Genomic DNA, 17,422 nt, shown 5'->3' with positions numbered 1-17,422 from the left:
TAAACTTGTTTAAGTTGTCTTATCAAATCTCCGTAATCGGTAATAATCCTGCATTGGCAGCTCAAAGAGTTTTATATAACCTGTGAAAATGGAAATGATCATTAAACTGAAAGCAACATCTTGAAAAATTGTTGAAATTCGAACCTAACGTAAACAAATTTAAGTAATTGCTACCGCTAGTTATTTTCCATTTAACTAAATATTTGACTGATATGACGCAAACTCAGAGATCAATGAACGAAACTTTCAAATAAACAGAGAACTGTACATTGAAATTACAGGAAAATTCAAAACGAAACGTCCTAAAACATGGACCTAGAGTCTATTTCAGCTTCTTCTTGACGAAACGTCCTAAAACATCGACCCAGAGTCTATTTCAGCTTCTTTTTGACCCTCAAGTCAGAGTTGTGACCACACTTTCGTTTGCGGCAGTTGGTGGCACGAGGGTGGAGTCGCGCGTAACACTTACGACAGATCATCTTCTCGCAGTTGTATTTGGAGGCGAGCGCTCTCATGCTGGGCTCGATGATTCCTGGGGGTAACGTACTTGTTACTGGGGGTAACGTACTTGTTACTAGGGTAAGGTACTTGTTACTAGAATAACGTACTTGTTACTGAGGCCAGGGTAACGGACAATTTCGACGAAACTACAAGTTCGTAAAAAGGGTAACACTACAGAAAACGGTAGAACAGAGAACATACATAAGTTACATTAAATAGATAAACGGGCGATAAATATCGTAGCTAAAACAGTTGGATATTGAAAAAGTAGGAAGGGACATAACTCGATTAGTCCTTAACGGGACACTTTTTGACGTGTAACTAAGCCAGTAGAACCAAAGTGAACCACGATAGTGCCACTACCGATCAGAGGTATTCGTATGTGCGTTAATAGGAACCCGGTATTACAATATAGCTTTACAATAATGCCCTTGTACACAAAATGAAATTTTAAGCCCAGACAGCAAGCACTGACAATAACCAGTATATAAGTTGCTAGACATATCTTTCTCAATATATCCAATATTTTTGTTTGTCAAAAATCGAAAGAATATCGGATGAATGTCAAACAGCCAGGCTAATTATTCATAACTTAAAGTCTGACCTCCTCTAAGTCTGAGAACAAGATGGAGAGTGCTTTCCTTCTGGATGTTGTAGTCGCTCAGAGTTCTGCCGTCTTCCAGCTGCTTACCAGCGAAGATCAGACGCTGTTGATCTGGGGGGATTCCTGAGGGACGTAATTAATTGATTAATTAGATAATTTCGTGGTTATTCGTGATCGAAATAATACAAATACTCGAATTCAAATGAAAGTTTTGTCATCGTATGAACAAGATCTGAGGGTTTTATAGTACAAACTATAAACTATAGTTAACTAGGATTCGTTAATCATATCCAAACCTTCCTTATCCTGGATCTTGGCTTTGACATTCTCTATCGAGTCTGAAGGTTCAACCTCGAGGGTTATAGTTTTACCCGTTAGGGTCTTTACAAATATCTGCATTGCTAATAATGGGATATAATGTAAATGAAAATTAGCAGAAAACATCCAAAACTCAGATGTTAGGTTCTAACGTAAAAAAGAGAATATCATTTCAAAAAAACATTAATAAATTCTGCGGTCAGTAGAAATGAAACACGACTTCAATATACAATTCAATAGATCAGAATTCTAAAATTAAATTCATTATTTATTAACATGAAATTAAAAACACAAAAATCAGCAAAAATTCACGATCAAAAACAAAAATACAAAACAGACCTTAGTTATACGCGACAGTTGGGGCACAAAATACCGGTTAAAATTCAGCAAATAATTGAGGTATAATAATAGGAATAGATATAATACCGTGCGACGAGCGATTGAATTTTGAATTAGCTTAACAATCAAAATAAAGTGCCAAGAAGTGAAAATGACACCATGGCCGGATCTATTGGTGATCTGATGACTTTAATTAGTGCCGCTTCTTATGCAAAAACTGCTCAATTTGACAACACTGGGAAATAAAGAAATGTTGTGCTGAAAAATAAACCGCGTACAGAAATCAATTTTTAACTGAGATGAGAATGTACACCAGAACAATATGATTATAATATGTACAAGATAATAAATCAAAGTTAACTGAATACGTAGAAGTACCGTGAATACAGGTGGGGGGTGATGCAACGTCAATTAATGTCAATTAATGTCAATGTCAGTTTTGCAAAATTTTGGAATACTGACATTAATTGACACGATATTTTTAGCACTTTAGAACGTTTATATCATCAATTTATTCACTACTATCACATATGGAAATGTGAAATGTGAAAAAAATTCAGATCATTAAACAATAAAACTAAAATAATACGGTTTTCCGAAATTTAATTTTCTTAAATGGGCGTGGCCATCCAAGGGCGTGGTTCTCAACATGATCAGAACTTAAAACCCACATTAAACGAAATACCTTCATGACATTTATATTTGAATAACGAATCTTAAACAGCTAACATAACTCCTTCATACTAAAAAAGCCGATTCTAGATATTTTACCTGTATAAGAAACCAATAAAATATGGGCGTGGCCGGTGGGGACCGAAGATGGAAAAGTTGGAAGCTGAAATTTTTTTGGTGGTCTTTGAACCTAAGGATCAACAGATAAGAACATACTCATAATTATTCAAGGACATTTTGTTTTTTTGAACCGGTCTAACTTACATAGACGTGAATATCTTGAATATTTATCGAATAATGATAATCTCAAATTTCAAGACAAATTAATGTCAATTAATGTCAATTAATGTCAATTAATGTCAATTAATGTCAATGTCAGTTTGGGGTTTTTATGGAATACTGACATTAATTGACGTTGCATCACCCCCTACAGGTGTTAAGTGATCAAAGGTAAAAAGTGTGAGCTGAAAATGTTGGATGAACTATGGGGTCCGTTTATGAAAAGATCTGAGGCTAAAAATACTGTTCAATGGTAGAAGGGGATATACCGTTTGTGTGTGTAAAGCAAGAAAAGTTATCTTTGGTAAGGAGAATAACATGACACTCTCCCAGAGGTGGCGTTATGTCACTAAAAAACATCACCAAGTCTTGTTAGTAGCCCTGTTAGATATTATACCCAGATAACCTACTGGCTACTGTGTATAACTTTTATGTTTTCTTTCGTTCATTTTCGTTTTTCACCTCGGCCTCTTTGTTTCGGTTTCCATCTGGATCAGACATCTGCACAATAAGACGCATGGTAAAATAATGCAATTTCCTAACGTATATGTTCACAGAATATTAAATATGTGAATTGTGAAAGCCCCAAAACAAAAAAGGGTCCTTGTTTAAACCACGTTAATATACCCACAGTGCGATCTGATCCTAGCAATATACTTACAGTGCGACGTGATCTGATCCTGGCACATTTTGGACAAGTGCCAGAATAACAAGCCTTGTGGAAACACGTCCAGCACATCTGACACTGAACAACAGATTCCAGTTGGAACGGGTAGATGATCTCATCCTGAAGAAGGTGGAATAATCCCTCTCAAATGGTCTGGTAGCTCATCTTATACCTTTTATTCATGAGGTTGTTGGATCTATGTGCTACACTACCACGTCGTGGCATTTAGTTGCTGATTGCCAAGTAAATCCTATGTTTTTAATAGCGTTTCTAAGTAACTTATAATCATAACTGCAAATACAGCAATTTCACAATACCATATATAAGGAAGTCACGTGACTCACCCTAGCGCAGAGTTCGCAGATAAAACCTTTTCCTTTGCAGAGCCCACAATTATCAACGTGCTGTAACCAGCTAGTTACCAGAACTCTCATCATCTCTATCAGGGTCCTGTCCTTTACTGCACACAAATCCTGAGTATCAATTTAGTTACTGTTAAAATAATTAATCAACCATTGCAATTGATTTGTCAGTTTATTTATTGTTGGAAGAATTTCTTGCAAGTCGAGGACTCGCTTAACCAGTGGTTTGTCAAATCAAGACAGCAAACAAGTCAGTACACAAGTAGAGTTCCAGTTTTATCATAAAAAGGTCACCTGCAATGAGAAGAGTTGAGGCTCATTAATAATATGTGAACGGATTGACATATTATCCAACAAATCTTTACCGTTTCTACAATTTCTGAAAAGAGAAGGTACGATAACGCTAAATTCCTGATTTCAATTTGATAAGTTTCAAGTAAAAAATATAAGCTAAACGGTCTAAACTGTGAATCCACAAGTAATAAGATCCTCATTCTTGAAGATACGCAGACTAAAGACATTGAATATCAAGTTAGTTCGCAACATGATAACATAAACACTGTTTAATGTTTATACCTCAAGTTTAATAATCACTGTGTTTATTAAACATGGTAATATAAACACTGTTTATACCTCAAGTTTAATAATCACTGTGTTTATTAAACATGGTAATATAAACACTGTTTATACCTCAAGTTTAATAATCACTGTGTTTATTAAACAGGGGGTACCCCTCACCTAATGTACTCGTTCAGGAAGAACAGTTGGTATCTGAGAGCTCGTGCATACTTCATCTCATTGACAGTTTTGTAGAGGTTGTAGTTTATATCCTGGATGCAATACCTAGGAGAGATAGAGAATTAGAGCTCCTATATCTTGATCGGAATCATGATCCTGTCCGATAACTAGGTTGGTACCCCCCCCCCCCCCCCCCCCCCCCTCAAAATATGAGGCTTTAAAAAGAGATGTCGATGAAGGAATACCTCTGAAATACCTCCGCAAGGTACCTTACCCATTCTCGCTACTCGGTTCGTTGCGATACAATCCTCTAGTTTGATATCGATATCTAATATGTTATTTCATTATGTTATACGATTTAAATGCTATACATTATGATATATTTTCCCCCTTAATAAATAAGTCATTGGAACCGCCAGCAGTGGCTGTGTTGACAACAACTCTGGTCGTATACTATAAAGCAGTACCCTCCCTCACTCCAAATAAAACTCACAAAGGCTCTGAAAACATCTTCTCGAGGAGATCTGACGCGAAGTTACTGACCCTCTGCTTCCTGAAGTCCCATTTGTGAAGTATTCTAGCAGGAATGTGGGCTGTCTTCTCGTGGTGGCAGGAGTGACAGAAATACTTTCCTAGAACAATCCAACGGTCACGTAACATACATTACCCACTATTCTTGAGTTAAGTATGCACTATTCTACGATAATGAGAAAATTGTCTGATGATTCGAATTACACTGATTTTCCATAATATTAGCACCGTTTAGTAACTTAATCAGGTTAATTAACCCCTTCACTACCACTCACCGAGGTAGGCACAGTATCTGAACCAACTGGCCATAGTGTGGTCTATCTTCATCCCACAACCCGCACATCTGTACCCGCACCGGGATAGTATTGACTGTGAAGAATAAAACTTAATTTACATTAGAAGGGCTTACAGTTTGTAAATTTGAGGGTAACGAAATGAACATTAAACACAATCTAGTTGCAACTGCTGCAAGAACCGCCACTTCACACCACATTAGAACTGCCTACAACACTTTAATACTACTTCAGATCACATTACCTTCCTAGTAGCTGGAAGGTGAATGTGGTAGATAATCTGAGCACGGGGAGGCGCCCAGTCTGAGGTCCCTCTCAGTCGGGTCGGGAGAGACAAGTCGGACACTGTACGGGATATAGTGGGGGTGTGTCGCCGCCCTCCTTCAGTTACTAGCCAGTCCAACTCAGCACTCTCCTGAGTTGTTAGCTGGTAAAATGTGCACTTATTATAATGTAGTACGGATTAGAAGTCACCCAAAACGATAGAGAACAGATTAGATAAAGAGTAGATAGGTTGGGGGCACTAATTCACTAAATAACCCTGATTTGAATAAAAAACCCAAGCTAACCTCGGAAGAAAAGTTAATCTTATCAAAGAGCTGCTTAGCGATAGCACGGGGACTGTTTTGATCGCTAGACTGGTTCTCCGCAAACTTCTCCAGAACGGTTGTGATAGAGTTGTCACTCAGAGAGGTGGGGATAGAGGGCGTGTCCGTGTCTACAACGCTCACCCAGTCTGATAGCTCTGTGCTGTTTCTGGCAGGAGGGTTGTATTTGAGGGATGAATTAGTGGACTAAGAAGATTAAGACGTGTTTTCAGGGATACGATGCTATGGTGAAATCATAAGCAGCCAAACGAAAGCGCTAAGTGATGCACGACGAAAATGCGCTAAAATAGGACTCCCAAATGCACCAATACATAGGGACAGGGTAAGAATGATGTTTCAGAGAAAGCTGCTATCAAAATACTATGGTCCCAGAATTTACCGTTGGGACGGTTCGACAAGCCGGACCCATGTGTTCCTGTTAACACTGGAGAGCCATCAGCAAATTACTAAGTTAGCCACTGGCCAGAAACCGCATTTGTTTAGGAAACATTAAGAAACACGCGATGCCCTGTAGACATTCCGGCACATGCACCTATTTAGTTAGTTCCAAGATAAGAACCATTTGATAACATATTATAGTTACCATGGTTACCCTAACTTTACCTGTTAGGTTTAGAGATGCTCTTCCTCACAATAGCAGGAGATATAGGAGAGCTGTTGGGGGTCATACTCAGTTCAGGAGCTGTGAGAGAGTTAGCGTAGTCTCGGATATTGTCGGACGGTAAGTCTTCCTCGTCGCTGTCTGTGTCGTCCATGGAACATAGCTGTTCTAGGGCACGTAATATCGCTTCAGTTACCTATGGTAGTTACATTATCTTCATCTAAGTCTCAACAGTCTTGATACGTTTGAGTGTTATATCTCACGTGCAATGTAAGAGTATCACAAAATGTAGATCGTTCACATGTTACGTAAGCAACCAGAGTGTGGACGGGGTTTAGAAATACCAACGCTAGTTTAATTTCTACACTAGGGATACTTGCAAAAGTGAAGACGAAATGGGGACCTGAAGTGGCTAAAATCTGATTTACGTAATACGTGAACGATCGCATGCCATGGAAGTTATCTAAATTCCTAATTCGTACAGTGGACTTATTAAGTTTAGAAATACTAGTACTCTCTACTTCTCCACAGTTTGAGGAAAGAAAACTAGTTCAACATGTTGATAGTCCTACCTCAAAATGAGCATTCTCTCGTTCTAATTCAGACACGGCATCGTTTCCAGCGGATGTGATTGCCTGTAACCAAACCGGTTCGGATCCATTCTCCATTTATTTCACACCATTCTACACATGATGCAAGCAAAACTATAGAGGATTGGTACATATTATGTTAAAAATGGATGATAGATCAAATCAAATGACACCGTGTATGTAAGGTTACGATGAGCCCCTTAATTCTACAAAATCAGATATAGTACGTACGTGCGCAAAGAAAATATTACATTTTGCGTAATGTAGTGCGTTTGCTATAACATAAAGGAAATTGTCAGCGCGCAATTTTCAAATTTTGCGAGAAAAGTGTGACCAGTGGGGCAAAGCGATGGACTGCAATAAGACACCTATCAGTATCAGGTCAATACATCTGAAATTTCAACATAATTCAATCATAAAATATACATTTATTAACAAATATTAATATAATTACGACGTGGAATCAGTGCCGATCACCAAAAACTTTAGTTTCGATGAAATATCGGCCGGTAAAGTGGGTAAATGTTTCTCAATCAACGGTTTAAACTCGGCACCAGCGTAAATGTACTTGATATAATACATGTAGTCAACAAACAGGTCAGGATTGGTAACTGTGTTGTCGCTCAACAAGTTTATCATGACCTGATACAAGGAACAAAGAGTTTGGTTTCTTACAGAGGGACTCCTGAAGAGGTGGCAGAGAAAGGGTGATACCAGTTTCAATATGTACACCACGTGGGATTCTGTCGTGAACAAGTTCAAGTTTTGGGTGATAAATTCGGGGAGGAAGCCTATTTTGTCCGTTTTACAGTGCTGGAAGAACGAATGGACGAGGATCAAGACGTTTTGCGCTTTATTGTTCCACAAAACCCCACCTATATTACCCTCAACTTCATAGAAATTGGAACCATCCCGAAGAATCTCAACTATTTTCCTATAAACTGCCTTGGAGAAGGAAACAGGCAGCGCAGACAGCAAAATACCGAGTGTGTTACACAGTTCAGGTAGGTGGCCCGTATTGTTATTCAGGACTATATCCACTAGTTTACTACCTATGTTAATCCGGTGTTCCGCCAAATACTCAGCTGACATCTTGGTGGCAGGAAGTGGGATACACATTAGCTCGATAGAAACAAGGTAAAGCATCATGCAGACTGGGTTACCAAACTCGTTGAACCTCCAGTCAATATGGGAGAATTCTGGCCCATCACTGGACTTAACAACATCGTTCATGTTATTTACAAGTTCTAAGAAATAGCCAGGGGAAGGCGACCAGTTTTGGGGATCATTTTCCCCAGCATTCAGATATTTAATAAACTGGGGTGACAGGAACTCCATTGGTTTACAGGTCAGATGCTCCAGATATGACCGAACAAGGACCCGTTTTTCGAAATCAAACTCTGTAGCCAGCATGACATCATAGTAGAAGAGAGTATCATGCAGAAATGTGATGGGAGAATCATGGTATGCAAATAGTCTGGAGTACACACGCAGGATTTCTACCAACCATTTTCGGCAATTTTTGGGCGGCAGCTCGATCAACCTGTGGATGACAACATCCAAGATGGGCAAGAACCTGAGACAGAGATTACTGTAATAAGTGGGCAGAATAAAGGATCCGGAGCCACGCTCTGCGAAGTTATCCTTCTTCATCCAGTACTGGTGTTCGGGGAATTTGTTGTGGTATGCACTGTGCACGTGACTCCAATCGATGGAACGCCAGTAATCTGGAGAAGCATGCTGAACAAAGTCAGCACAGCGGGCACTGAACTGAGTCTTCCCAACAAGGAGATTGTGGATGAGGTAGAGGGAGATGTTGGCATCTTGGTCACTGTACTTGCGAAGAGCCAAGATAAAGATCAGAGTGTCAAACGGCATCATGTGATGTCTGAAGACAAAGTCATTCACAGCGTTGGCAATCTTGTTGAAAATGTTCTGAGAGGTCCCCTTGTTGTTCTTCACTTCCAACACGATGAAATCTATCATGTTTCGTATCTGGTTTTTGAGAGCAGCAGGAGTCCAGTTCTGGGTTACTTTAAGTGCATAGTTCGGCAACGTGTCACTATCAATAACTTTCCTCAACAAAATACAAAGAAATATCTCATTGTGATCCGACTCCTTGTAATACTTAACGAAATCATGCTTCGCCCCTGCCTGCATGGTCCTAGTAATCTCCTCCGTCACCATCATTGCCAGGTTTTTAGCAGGATACACAACCGGCACCTCAGAGCCAACATAACCCTTGAAAGATTGGGGGAAGTAGGTGAGAGTGTAGGGACTCCACTCTCGTACTGCGGGTGTACACTGTATCATGTACTCCATAAAGGGTTTCAACCAGCTGTTAGTCGCTGCTTTGTTACCGGACACAACAGCGTTACGTGCAGCAGAGAGGATGAACAGTTTGTTAAGCTCCTCCACACTGGTGGAGAGGATCTTTATACCTGAAGGAGAGGAACTGATACGAGTGTGGTCTTGGTAGTTGAGGAGAGGGAGGAGACGCATGGTGAAGGATTCTAACATGTAGAGCATCTGGGGATGGTTCCCTGCACGCTGTGTGAACAGAACGTACAAGGTTTGGAAGTGTGTTAGCATGGTCATCCGGTGGTTGGTCTGCTTTACAAACTGCATCCTGTGTATGAACATTTCCATCAGACTGCAGAGGATACCAAAGGCATGGTAATTGGACACCTGGTGGATCAGAGTCATCATCATTTTGAGGCTGTTAGAATCAATCTCTGTGTAGCAGAGTAACCTGGAGAAGGTCTCCAGGAGTGCTGGAGCTAGGTAGGCGGTGGAGGACTGAGTCATCTGATCGTGTGGATCTGCCATCTTGGTGATGTGGTTGGTGATGGTGACGATGAAGTTGAGTTTAGCATGAGCGGTCAGCATGTCCAGGATGTCTAGTGGTATGGGAGTCAGGGCAGCTACAACCTGCACGTTGCCAGGGAGTACTGTAGTTTGTTGGGCCATGTATACGCTCTCCATGAGGAATCTCAGGGGCCGGGAGTACGCTTCAGAGGTGTTGGAGAAGGACGGGACAAAGTTGTTGATATGGTTTAAACTGACACACACTGAATAGTCTGATGTGGAGAACTGATGTTGATTGAGCTGGGGCATGTGGAGGAAGTTGAGCTGCTCGATGAGAGCAAGTGGAGGTGAGTCCTGGAGACCGGGGTTGTCAACAGAGCGGGTTCCAAACACAGCCCACAAACTAGCTGCAGACAAGTAGACCACACAGAGTGGGGAGTTACGATCTGGGACTGGTAGAGGTGCTAGTTCTGGGTACAAGAGCTTGATGATGTCACCGATAAACAGGAAATCTTTCTTGGGAATGCGAACTATTTTTAGGCAAAAGCTGAAGCACCGGTGAAGTATCCACATGAGAAAATCACGGTGTTGCTGGAGGGATGAAAAGGTTGCAGGTTCCTTGAGTTCCTTCAGTAGAGCCTCAGTTATATCCTTAATATGAATGGAACTACAGAATATCAGCGAGGAAAGCTCACCACCAAAACGTTCCCACACCTTCATCTTATTCAAATCATGATCCTTCTCTGAAGCTGCAGCGGTCTGCTTCAACAATTTCATGAAAACCGTCTCCAACACGGGACATATCGTACCCTTTCCCTGTCTCAACTGCAGCATGGTGTTCACCACAAAGTCCCTACACGAGACTTGTTTCAGAGTGTACAACATCAGGTCGGTCTGAGGTTTGGAGTAGGGACCTGAGAACTGTAGGATGAAGTAGGAGGGGTTTACAGTGTGGAAGCTGAGGAGGGTTTGGTCGAGTTTCCACCCTGTTGGAGTGTGGAAACTGTGTCTAATGACGGGTCGGAAATGTTCTGTGTTTTCTATAGTCATAAGATCAGTGAGACAGTTGAAGGTGGAGACGTAATCGTTGAGAAGCTCAGAGACACTCCAGTGAGGGAACACATTGGGTTTGTTGAACGCAATCATGATATCACAGTAGGAGCAGATAGGTGGCATTACCAGGTTATCACGATCAAGCAGCTTCATCAGCATGGCGTTTATCTTGTTGGAGATCCTGTGGTGACTTCCAGTGAGAACAGATGGAAGTTTTGAGGTTTCCTGGAGGCAGTTTGTGAAGATTTCCTGACATATCTTGTGGTCAGTGCACCCTATCAGAACGTCAAAGAAGTTAAGAAGCTCCATGGAAAGACTCTCAATATCAGTGTTAAGGAGCTCCTTAAGACACTCACACACCTCTCTCCCGCTCAACACACCATCCTGCACAGCTCTAGAGAGGATCCCTAACAACATCTTAACTCTCGCCGGGTTCACGTTCACTTCCTGGAGTGTCATGTTGATCTGCTGCAGGGCATGTTTCCGGATCTCGGGAGATTTGTCATGGACAGCATCCCGGATCAGCTTGTCAACGTTGGATTTAATGTCGTCTAGAGAGAGGTTGGAGAAGGCCATGATAACAGGATCATCACCACCGAGGGTTGTGAGGATTTTGTCCTTTAGGTTGTCAGGGTTGGGAGGAGCAGGGGTGGAGGTGGAGGGAAGGGAGGTGGAGGGGAGGGAGGTTGAGGGAAGGGAGGGTTGAGGTGGTACTTGCATTCCAGAGATTCCAGAGTCACATGATCGCTATACTGAGAAGATGTGGGCTATTAAACCTGAATTATTGGTTAATCAAATATTTAACAATACTTTAACAGTTACCCAACAGTTAACACTGACGATTTAGTCTGGCTCTAGTGTCGAGGTGAGAAATTTTTGATAATTTTTCGTTGAATGATTTTCTATGATTTTCATTTTCAGTTTACATTGATTTTCTAATTTTTATTTATACCTTACGACCGAAAGATTTGTATACTAAAATTTTGGTTTCAACAGTGAGATGGTGGAAATTTAGTGGCTAAATTCTTTCGGGCGTAAGGTATTTTTCGAACACATAACAAAGAAAACGAACACTTCTGATAAATAAAAAATAACTTAAATTATTTAACGGTTAGATTTGGCAACTCTTTCTAATTCGTCCTTCTTCTTAATAGCATATGAGTTCGATGATCCCTTAGCGGCATTAACAAGCTCATCAGCCAGACATTCGGCAATGGTCTTAACGTTTCTGAAGGCGGCCTCTCTGGCACCAGTACACAAAAGCCAGATGGCTTGGTTAACTCGCCTCATTGGGGACACATCAACAGCCTGTCGTCTGACTGTACCGGCTCTTCCGATTCTGGTAGAGTCTTCTCTGGGTCCGGAGTTGATGATAGCATCGACTAGGATCTGGAGGGGGTTCTCGTTGGTCATCAGGTTGATGATCTCGAAGGCGTGTTTTAGGATCCTCATGGACAGAAGTTTCTTACCGTTGTTCCTACCGTGCATCATCATGGAGCAGATGATTCTCTCAACAATAGGGCACTGTGCTTTCCTGAACCTCTTCTTGGCGTAACGTCCAGCAGTGTGGGGCAGGTACACGGCGTACTTGTCCTTGATTCCCACGTAGTCAGTCAGGGAGATATCCTTGATCTGGACATCAGCTGGGTTCCATTTTCCGAACACGAAGATGTCAGCGATCTCGGCTTCAGCCTCGTCGGCAACGTTGTCACCCCAATCAGGAGCTCCATCAAGGGGGACATCACCCCAAGTTTCGCTTGCTGCACCTTCTGGCTCGTTTCCCCACTCTTCACTCATGATCAGAACCTAGCAAGAGGTGAAACTGTTAGATTTTTGGTAAATATAATGATTAGTAAAATGTAACAACAATGAATCAAATGTAGAAATTGAGAAGCACGATCAGATGTCATATAACAATATATAGGACAGTATGTAAATTCAGAGATAAAACGAGAAAAACGCGAGAATTACAATTTTGTATTATAACAATGATATCTCAAGCAGTTTATAGTATAATCACTACCCACTTTTACCCCTTTTCATTACACAATCCTTCCAAACGGTAACTACAGCAACAAATAAAACTACCAGACAAACTCGTTTATCTTTAACAATATTGTATGGACCATTTTGTGAGGAAATCTAGTGCATCATGAAATAATAGGATTTACTTCTAGAACTAATTTACACATTAAACCATGTATACATTAAGCAATAAGTATATATTAAACTATGAGAGCGTTTCTAAACGCCAGGCATTATATTTATTAAATATCGATTATCTTAGCAGGTTAGTTCACTTATTGTAAGCGAATTAGAATGTAACATTGGGGAATTTAGACAAATTGTTGAGTGCTAATCGGAATTTCCTATCCCCAATCCCTGCCCTGTAATATCAGTAAACGTCTGTTTCAAGATCTTTTAATCAGAATAGAAATTATTCAGTTTGTAATGTGTAAAGAGTACACATGAAAATTATCTTAAATCATAGAATCAAAATATATATCTGACTGTGTTTCAGATTAATGGCATGATTAAAATACCGACTTTTTTAGTTTGAATCAGCAATAATGTGAGAATTTTAACGAAATATATTACCATAGTATGTACATACAATGAAGCATGTAAACTTCAGTTTAAAAAATAATTTTCAAGATCAATAATACATTTCAATCTGAAATCATCAATGCCATTCATCGTAAAACAACAGCCAGCTTTAAAACGAAATTATCAATTTAAACAACTGTACAGCTTCTTTTATCTTTGTTATACGATTTTCTATTTACCAGGCTACAAAATGTCTCAGTTTCTTATACTTGTAGTGGGCTTAAATCTTTCACACTAAACATTTTCAGCACTTTCTAGCACCACCAGTAAGGGAAATTGTTCTACCCTTGTTTTTCTTTTTCTTCTTTCCCCGAGCTGCTGGACCAGGCACAGAAGGAGCAGGTTCAGCAACATCTAGAGAAGCAAAAGCATCATTGAGAGAAGCTCTGAATGAGTGTTGGAACGAGGGAGCAACAGATTCACCGTCCATACTGATATCACTTGAAGTTGAGTTGATCCTCAAACGATCAGAGTCAGGGGACACTGACTTCATCCATGGAGAAGACTTAGATGCCCCTGCACGGAGCTTTTCAGCAAAAGACAAAGGGGCATCAGTTGGAGGACTAGAAGGAGACCCTCCCAGCATATCATAGCTTTCAGCAGTCTTAAAATGCTCCACAGCAGGTTTTGAAACCTCAGTGTATCTGGGAAGATAAGCGCTGCAATGATATGTTACCTCTTTTTCAGCTAGTTTCTTGCTGAGCCTTGAGGTGTATGCATTTTCTTTCTGTTCCTTAACTCGTCTAGCCTTAGATCTGCGATCGATATCGGTTTTGAAATGTTGGTAAGTTTCCTCCCCAATGAATGGTGTAACATCAACCTCGCACAGAATGAATGGACAGCCCAGCGGAAGGTGTGAGAAGTAGCGATACCTGGAGCGCAGTTCTGGAGACTGCGTGTAATGCTCCATTGCAACAATAGTACAGGTTAACTCCGGGATAGAACCCTCAATACTTCCATACTCATGTATCAAACACCTAGAGTTTAATGGGTGAATGAAGATGGGCTGACCATCAGCACATTGATAAAAGTGAACTTTCTTGCAAGAAGACTCACAAATTTCTTCTGAGCTTGGTTTTGATCTTATTTTCAGTGAAGACTCCATTTCCTGAAAGCATTTATCTTTTTTATCCAGCAGTTCTTCAAGGGCTCTGATAATGAATGGTTCGCACTCTTTATCATTGTCTTCCAACATGACAAGCTGTGACTTCAACTCTTCTTCTTGAGTCATCAGAACTTGCTGTAAGACTTGAGAAGGGGATGCAGTGACAACATTGCTAAACTTCACACCCCAATCATTTGAAATATCAGGAATATCCGTAGTGGAGTTAGCCTCAACATCATCATCATCAGCTGCAGGACACACTATCCTCCCGTCACGATCCCTGAACACAAGCTTCATAACAATTTCATCTCCAACCTTATAGCTTACTCTTGGGTACGTTTTCAAGGGTCTGAAGTCAGAGACGATAAGAGGTTTGTGACAGATAGGGCAATCTCCTCCAGGACAGTTGTCAGAGAACCTAAGAGCACAGGAATAACACATGACATGTCCACACACCGGAGATAGGGGGCACACGGGAGGAAACAAGCAGATAGGACAAGAAGCCAATTCTTCACAGGGCAGACGGACCTGAATAACATCACTCCAGTTTACAACGCTGTCTATTTTAGTCAGAGCATTCCAATCACCATCACCGACCACAAATTGGCAGGAAACATGGACGTAATCCTCTTTCTGATACTCTGCAGTGGCCTTGCGTGTCTTCTGATGGTTGAATTCTGCAGGAGCAGGTCTGTAATACTGGAAATTTACTAGATCATTCATCAGCCGACCTTTCTTTGTGTTCCTGTGTCCTTTAGGTTGCCTTGCAGTTCCGTCATCACCTTCCATTGGATCGACAGTATTTCCTTTCTCTCTGTTTCTATTTCCTGCTTGCTTCCCTCTGTTCCCTTTTTGACTGTTTTTACCTCCACGTGGATGGCTTGAAGTGTTATCTCGATCTCCATGGTGGCCATTGGCCGCTGGCTGACTCATTTTGGCAGCAAGTTGTAACTTGTCGTTCATTGCTTTGTAGCAAAGAGGAATTGAACCATACACTATTTGAAATCAACATTGCGGAACAAAATTAACAAGCCATGATTATCTCTGTTATTCCAAAAATGTTTCTTTAGTCGTGTTAATCAGTAGCTATGAGGTGGTCACTTGCTAAATGGAGTATAGTTATAAGTGATAAATTGCTGAAGGTTACAAGGTAAATGAAAGTGGCAGATTAAATGTATAAATATGAAAATAATTGCCATAAATTAAGTGCACACTAGATAGTAGACATCTTTTTTTATTTTATTTCGATGTGGCAGTAATTTATCGATCATGTCTTGATTGTTCATGAATTATCAAACTAACCAAAGCTATTTTAATGGTTAAATAAAAGCATCATTTTAAATCACGAATTTACAACTGGTTTACTGCAAGAGAAGAAAAGATGACAAAGTAAATAATGCATTTAGAAAATAATTGAATAGATAAAGACGATTATATATTTACAAATCACAATAATTTTTCGAATTTCACAACAAGCTTTATCAATTTATAACAAGAGCCAAGTTTTGATTTCCATATCATCAAATTCCCAACAAAGAGTCCCAGAAAATTAATTTTTACCCAAATTGAATATTGATCAACCAAGAAACCAGCAATATTTGAAGCACAACCGAGTAGACCCAGAAATTAAAACTTACCCATAAAACTTAACCAAGAAACCTAGATTTGAACCAGACTGAAAATTTAAGACTTTACATTGAACACCTTGTCCTTGAACATACCCGACATAATTCCACCAAGAGCTTCAATAGCAGTTTTAGTGCCATCTTTTGCTATCTTACTGCATTCTTCACGATGTGTCTGATGCTCCTGCAACTTGCTAAGCTTACAGGATAAGTCCTGGATCTGGTTTGAAACGTATGACTGATTTGTGGACTGAGAATTTGATGATAGTGTGTTAATTCTATATTGTTTCCACAGAGTGTTGAGGAGCTTGTCATCATATGACGACCGGAAATAGCTTACTTCTAATGAATAATACTGCTTACAGTGAACACCAAAATCTTCAATCTTGTGAAGAGGAATGGACTGATAACGACTTGGGCCGCCTTCTGAAAACTCAAAATTTTCAGGGTAGGTGCGGAAAGCTCCTAAGTCAACTTTACCTGATGTAATAGTCCTGATGGGATCAACGACAATAGCAATGAAAGGGTCCTGATATTGTTGATTGTTCATTTGAGTTGTGACATCAATGCCAGATAACCAACACCCATATCCAGGATGTGAGTGATACCAACCAACAACATTCTCCTCCCTGCCAACTAACTTAGCATTGCTTTGGAAGTTCACCATGTACTCGTATGCAGCCAAGTTAGCATTAACTCGAGTCTCTGTACCTTCAACAGGAAGAGCAAACGAGTCCATAACAATAATTGAATGTCCATCAATTTTCCCAACCATTAAACCCATAATTTCAATATTCCCACCTGATTGAGCATGCATTACCATCTTCAAGAGAGCAAGGGCTGATATCTTTGTGGACTTAAAATAGTGAGGGTCTTCCTTCCATGGCTGATTTTGAATGATTCGCTGATGCTCCTCTGCATCAAACTGAAAATAGGAGTCCCCAGTACTTAAAATGTTGTTGGCATCGGCAAAGGTTTCGAGTGACTGCTCAGCCATCTCTATCAACTTTCCATTTGCAGCTAGCTCTGAGAGGAATTAATTGAAATGTTGTACATATTAATGTAACTATCTTATTCCTTTATTTCTATGAATTTTGGCCACATATTCTGTTCATCATCTG

The 17,422-nt window shown here is 40.3% G+C and overlaps 5 protein-coding genes across 6 annotated transcripts; all 5 read right to left on the bottom strand.

Annotated features, from left to right (window-relative positions):
* Positions 1–230: 230 nt before the first annotated feature.
* On the bottom strand, positions 231–1,508 carry LOC134819523 (ubiquitin). 2 transcript variants are annotated; one of them, XM_063829491.1, is made up of 4 exons: positions 1,402–1,508; positions 1,106–1,228; positions 365–532; positions 231–315 (listed from the first exon to the last, which is right to left on the bottom strand). In XM_063829491.1, the coding sequence occupies exons 1-3, from the start codon at positions 1,502–1,504 to the stop codon at positions 372–374; spliced, it is 387 nt and encodes a 128-aa protein (XP_063685561.1). In that variant the 5' UTR covers positions 1,505–1,508; the 3' UTR covers positions 231–315; positions 365–371. The 2 variants fall into 2 exon arrangements, with proteins under 2 accessions (XP_063685561.1, XP_063685560.1); XM_063829490.1 differs by having other exon boundaries at positions 231–532.
* A 1,484-nt stretch (positions 1,509–2,992) lies between these two features.
* Positions 2,993–7,234, bottom strand: LOC134819231 (run domain Beclin-1-interacting and cysteine-rich domain-containing protein-like). Its single transcript, XM_063829050.1, has 11 exons — positions 7,086–7,234; positions 6,516–6,709; positions 5,874–6,060; positions 5,549–5,719; positions 5,287–5,380; positions 4,974–5,112; positions 4,481–4,585; positions 4,037–4,121; positions 3,725–3,853; positions 3,375–3,500; positions 2,993–3,214 (listed from the first exon to the last, which is right to left on the bottom strand). Exons 1-11 carry the CDS (start codon positions 7,179–7,181, stop codon positions 3,143–3,145), a joined length of 1,398 nt encoding a protein of 465 aa, XP_063685120.1. The 5' UTR covers positions 7,182–7,234; the 3' UTR covers positions 2,993–3,142.
* Positions 7,235–7,489: 255 nt separating this feature from the next.
* Positions 7,490–16,071, bottom strand: LOC134820116 (mediator of RNA polymerase II transcription subunit 23-like). The gene is made up of 3 exons (XM_063830338.1): positions 13,823–16,071; positions 13,291–13,351; positions 7,490–11,711 (listed from the first exon to the last, which is right to left on the bottom strand). The coding sequence occupies exons 1-3, from the start codon at positions 15,637–15,639 to the stop codon at positions 7,554–7,556; spliced, it is 6,036 nt and encodes a 2,011-aa protein (XP_063686408.1). The 5' UTR covers positions 15,640–16,071; the 3' UTR covers positions 7,490–7,553.
* On the bottom strand, positions 12,039–13,824 carry LOC134819522 (uncharacterized). Its single transcript, XM_063829489.1, has one exon. It carries the CDS (start codon positions 12,759–12,761, stop codon positions 12,069–12,071), a length of 693 nt encoding a protein of 230 aa, XP_063685559.1. The 5' UTR covers positions 12,762–13,824; the 3' UTR covers positions 12,039–12,068.
* On the bottom strand, positions 16,071–17,338 carry LOC134819520 (COP9 signalosome complex subunit 5-like). Its single transcript, XM_063829488.1, has one exon. It carries the CDS (start codon positions 17,296–17,298, stop codon positions 16,360–16,362), a length of 939 nt encoding a protein of 312 aa, XP_063685558.1. The 5' UTR covers positions 17,299–17,338; the 3' UTR covers positions 16,071–16,359.
* Positions 17,339–17,422: the final 84 nt, after the last annotated feature.

Source organism: Bolinopsis microptera, chromosome 8 (genome assembly GCF_026151205.1).
Source record: "Bolinopsis microptera isolate Bmic1 chromosome 8, MBARI_Bmic_1.0, whole genome shotgun sequence".
NCBI lineage: Eukaryota > Metazoa > Ctenophora > Tentaculata > Lobata > Bolinopsidae > Bolinopsis > Bolinopsis microptera.
The sequence above is the reverse complement of the archived record's forward strand: the minus strand, read 5'-3'. Positions and strand labels throughout refer to the sequence as shown.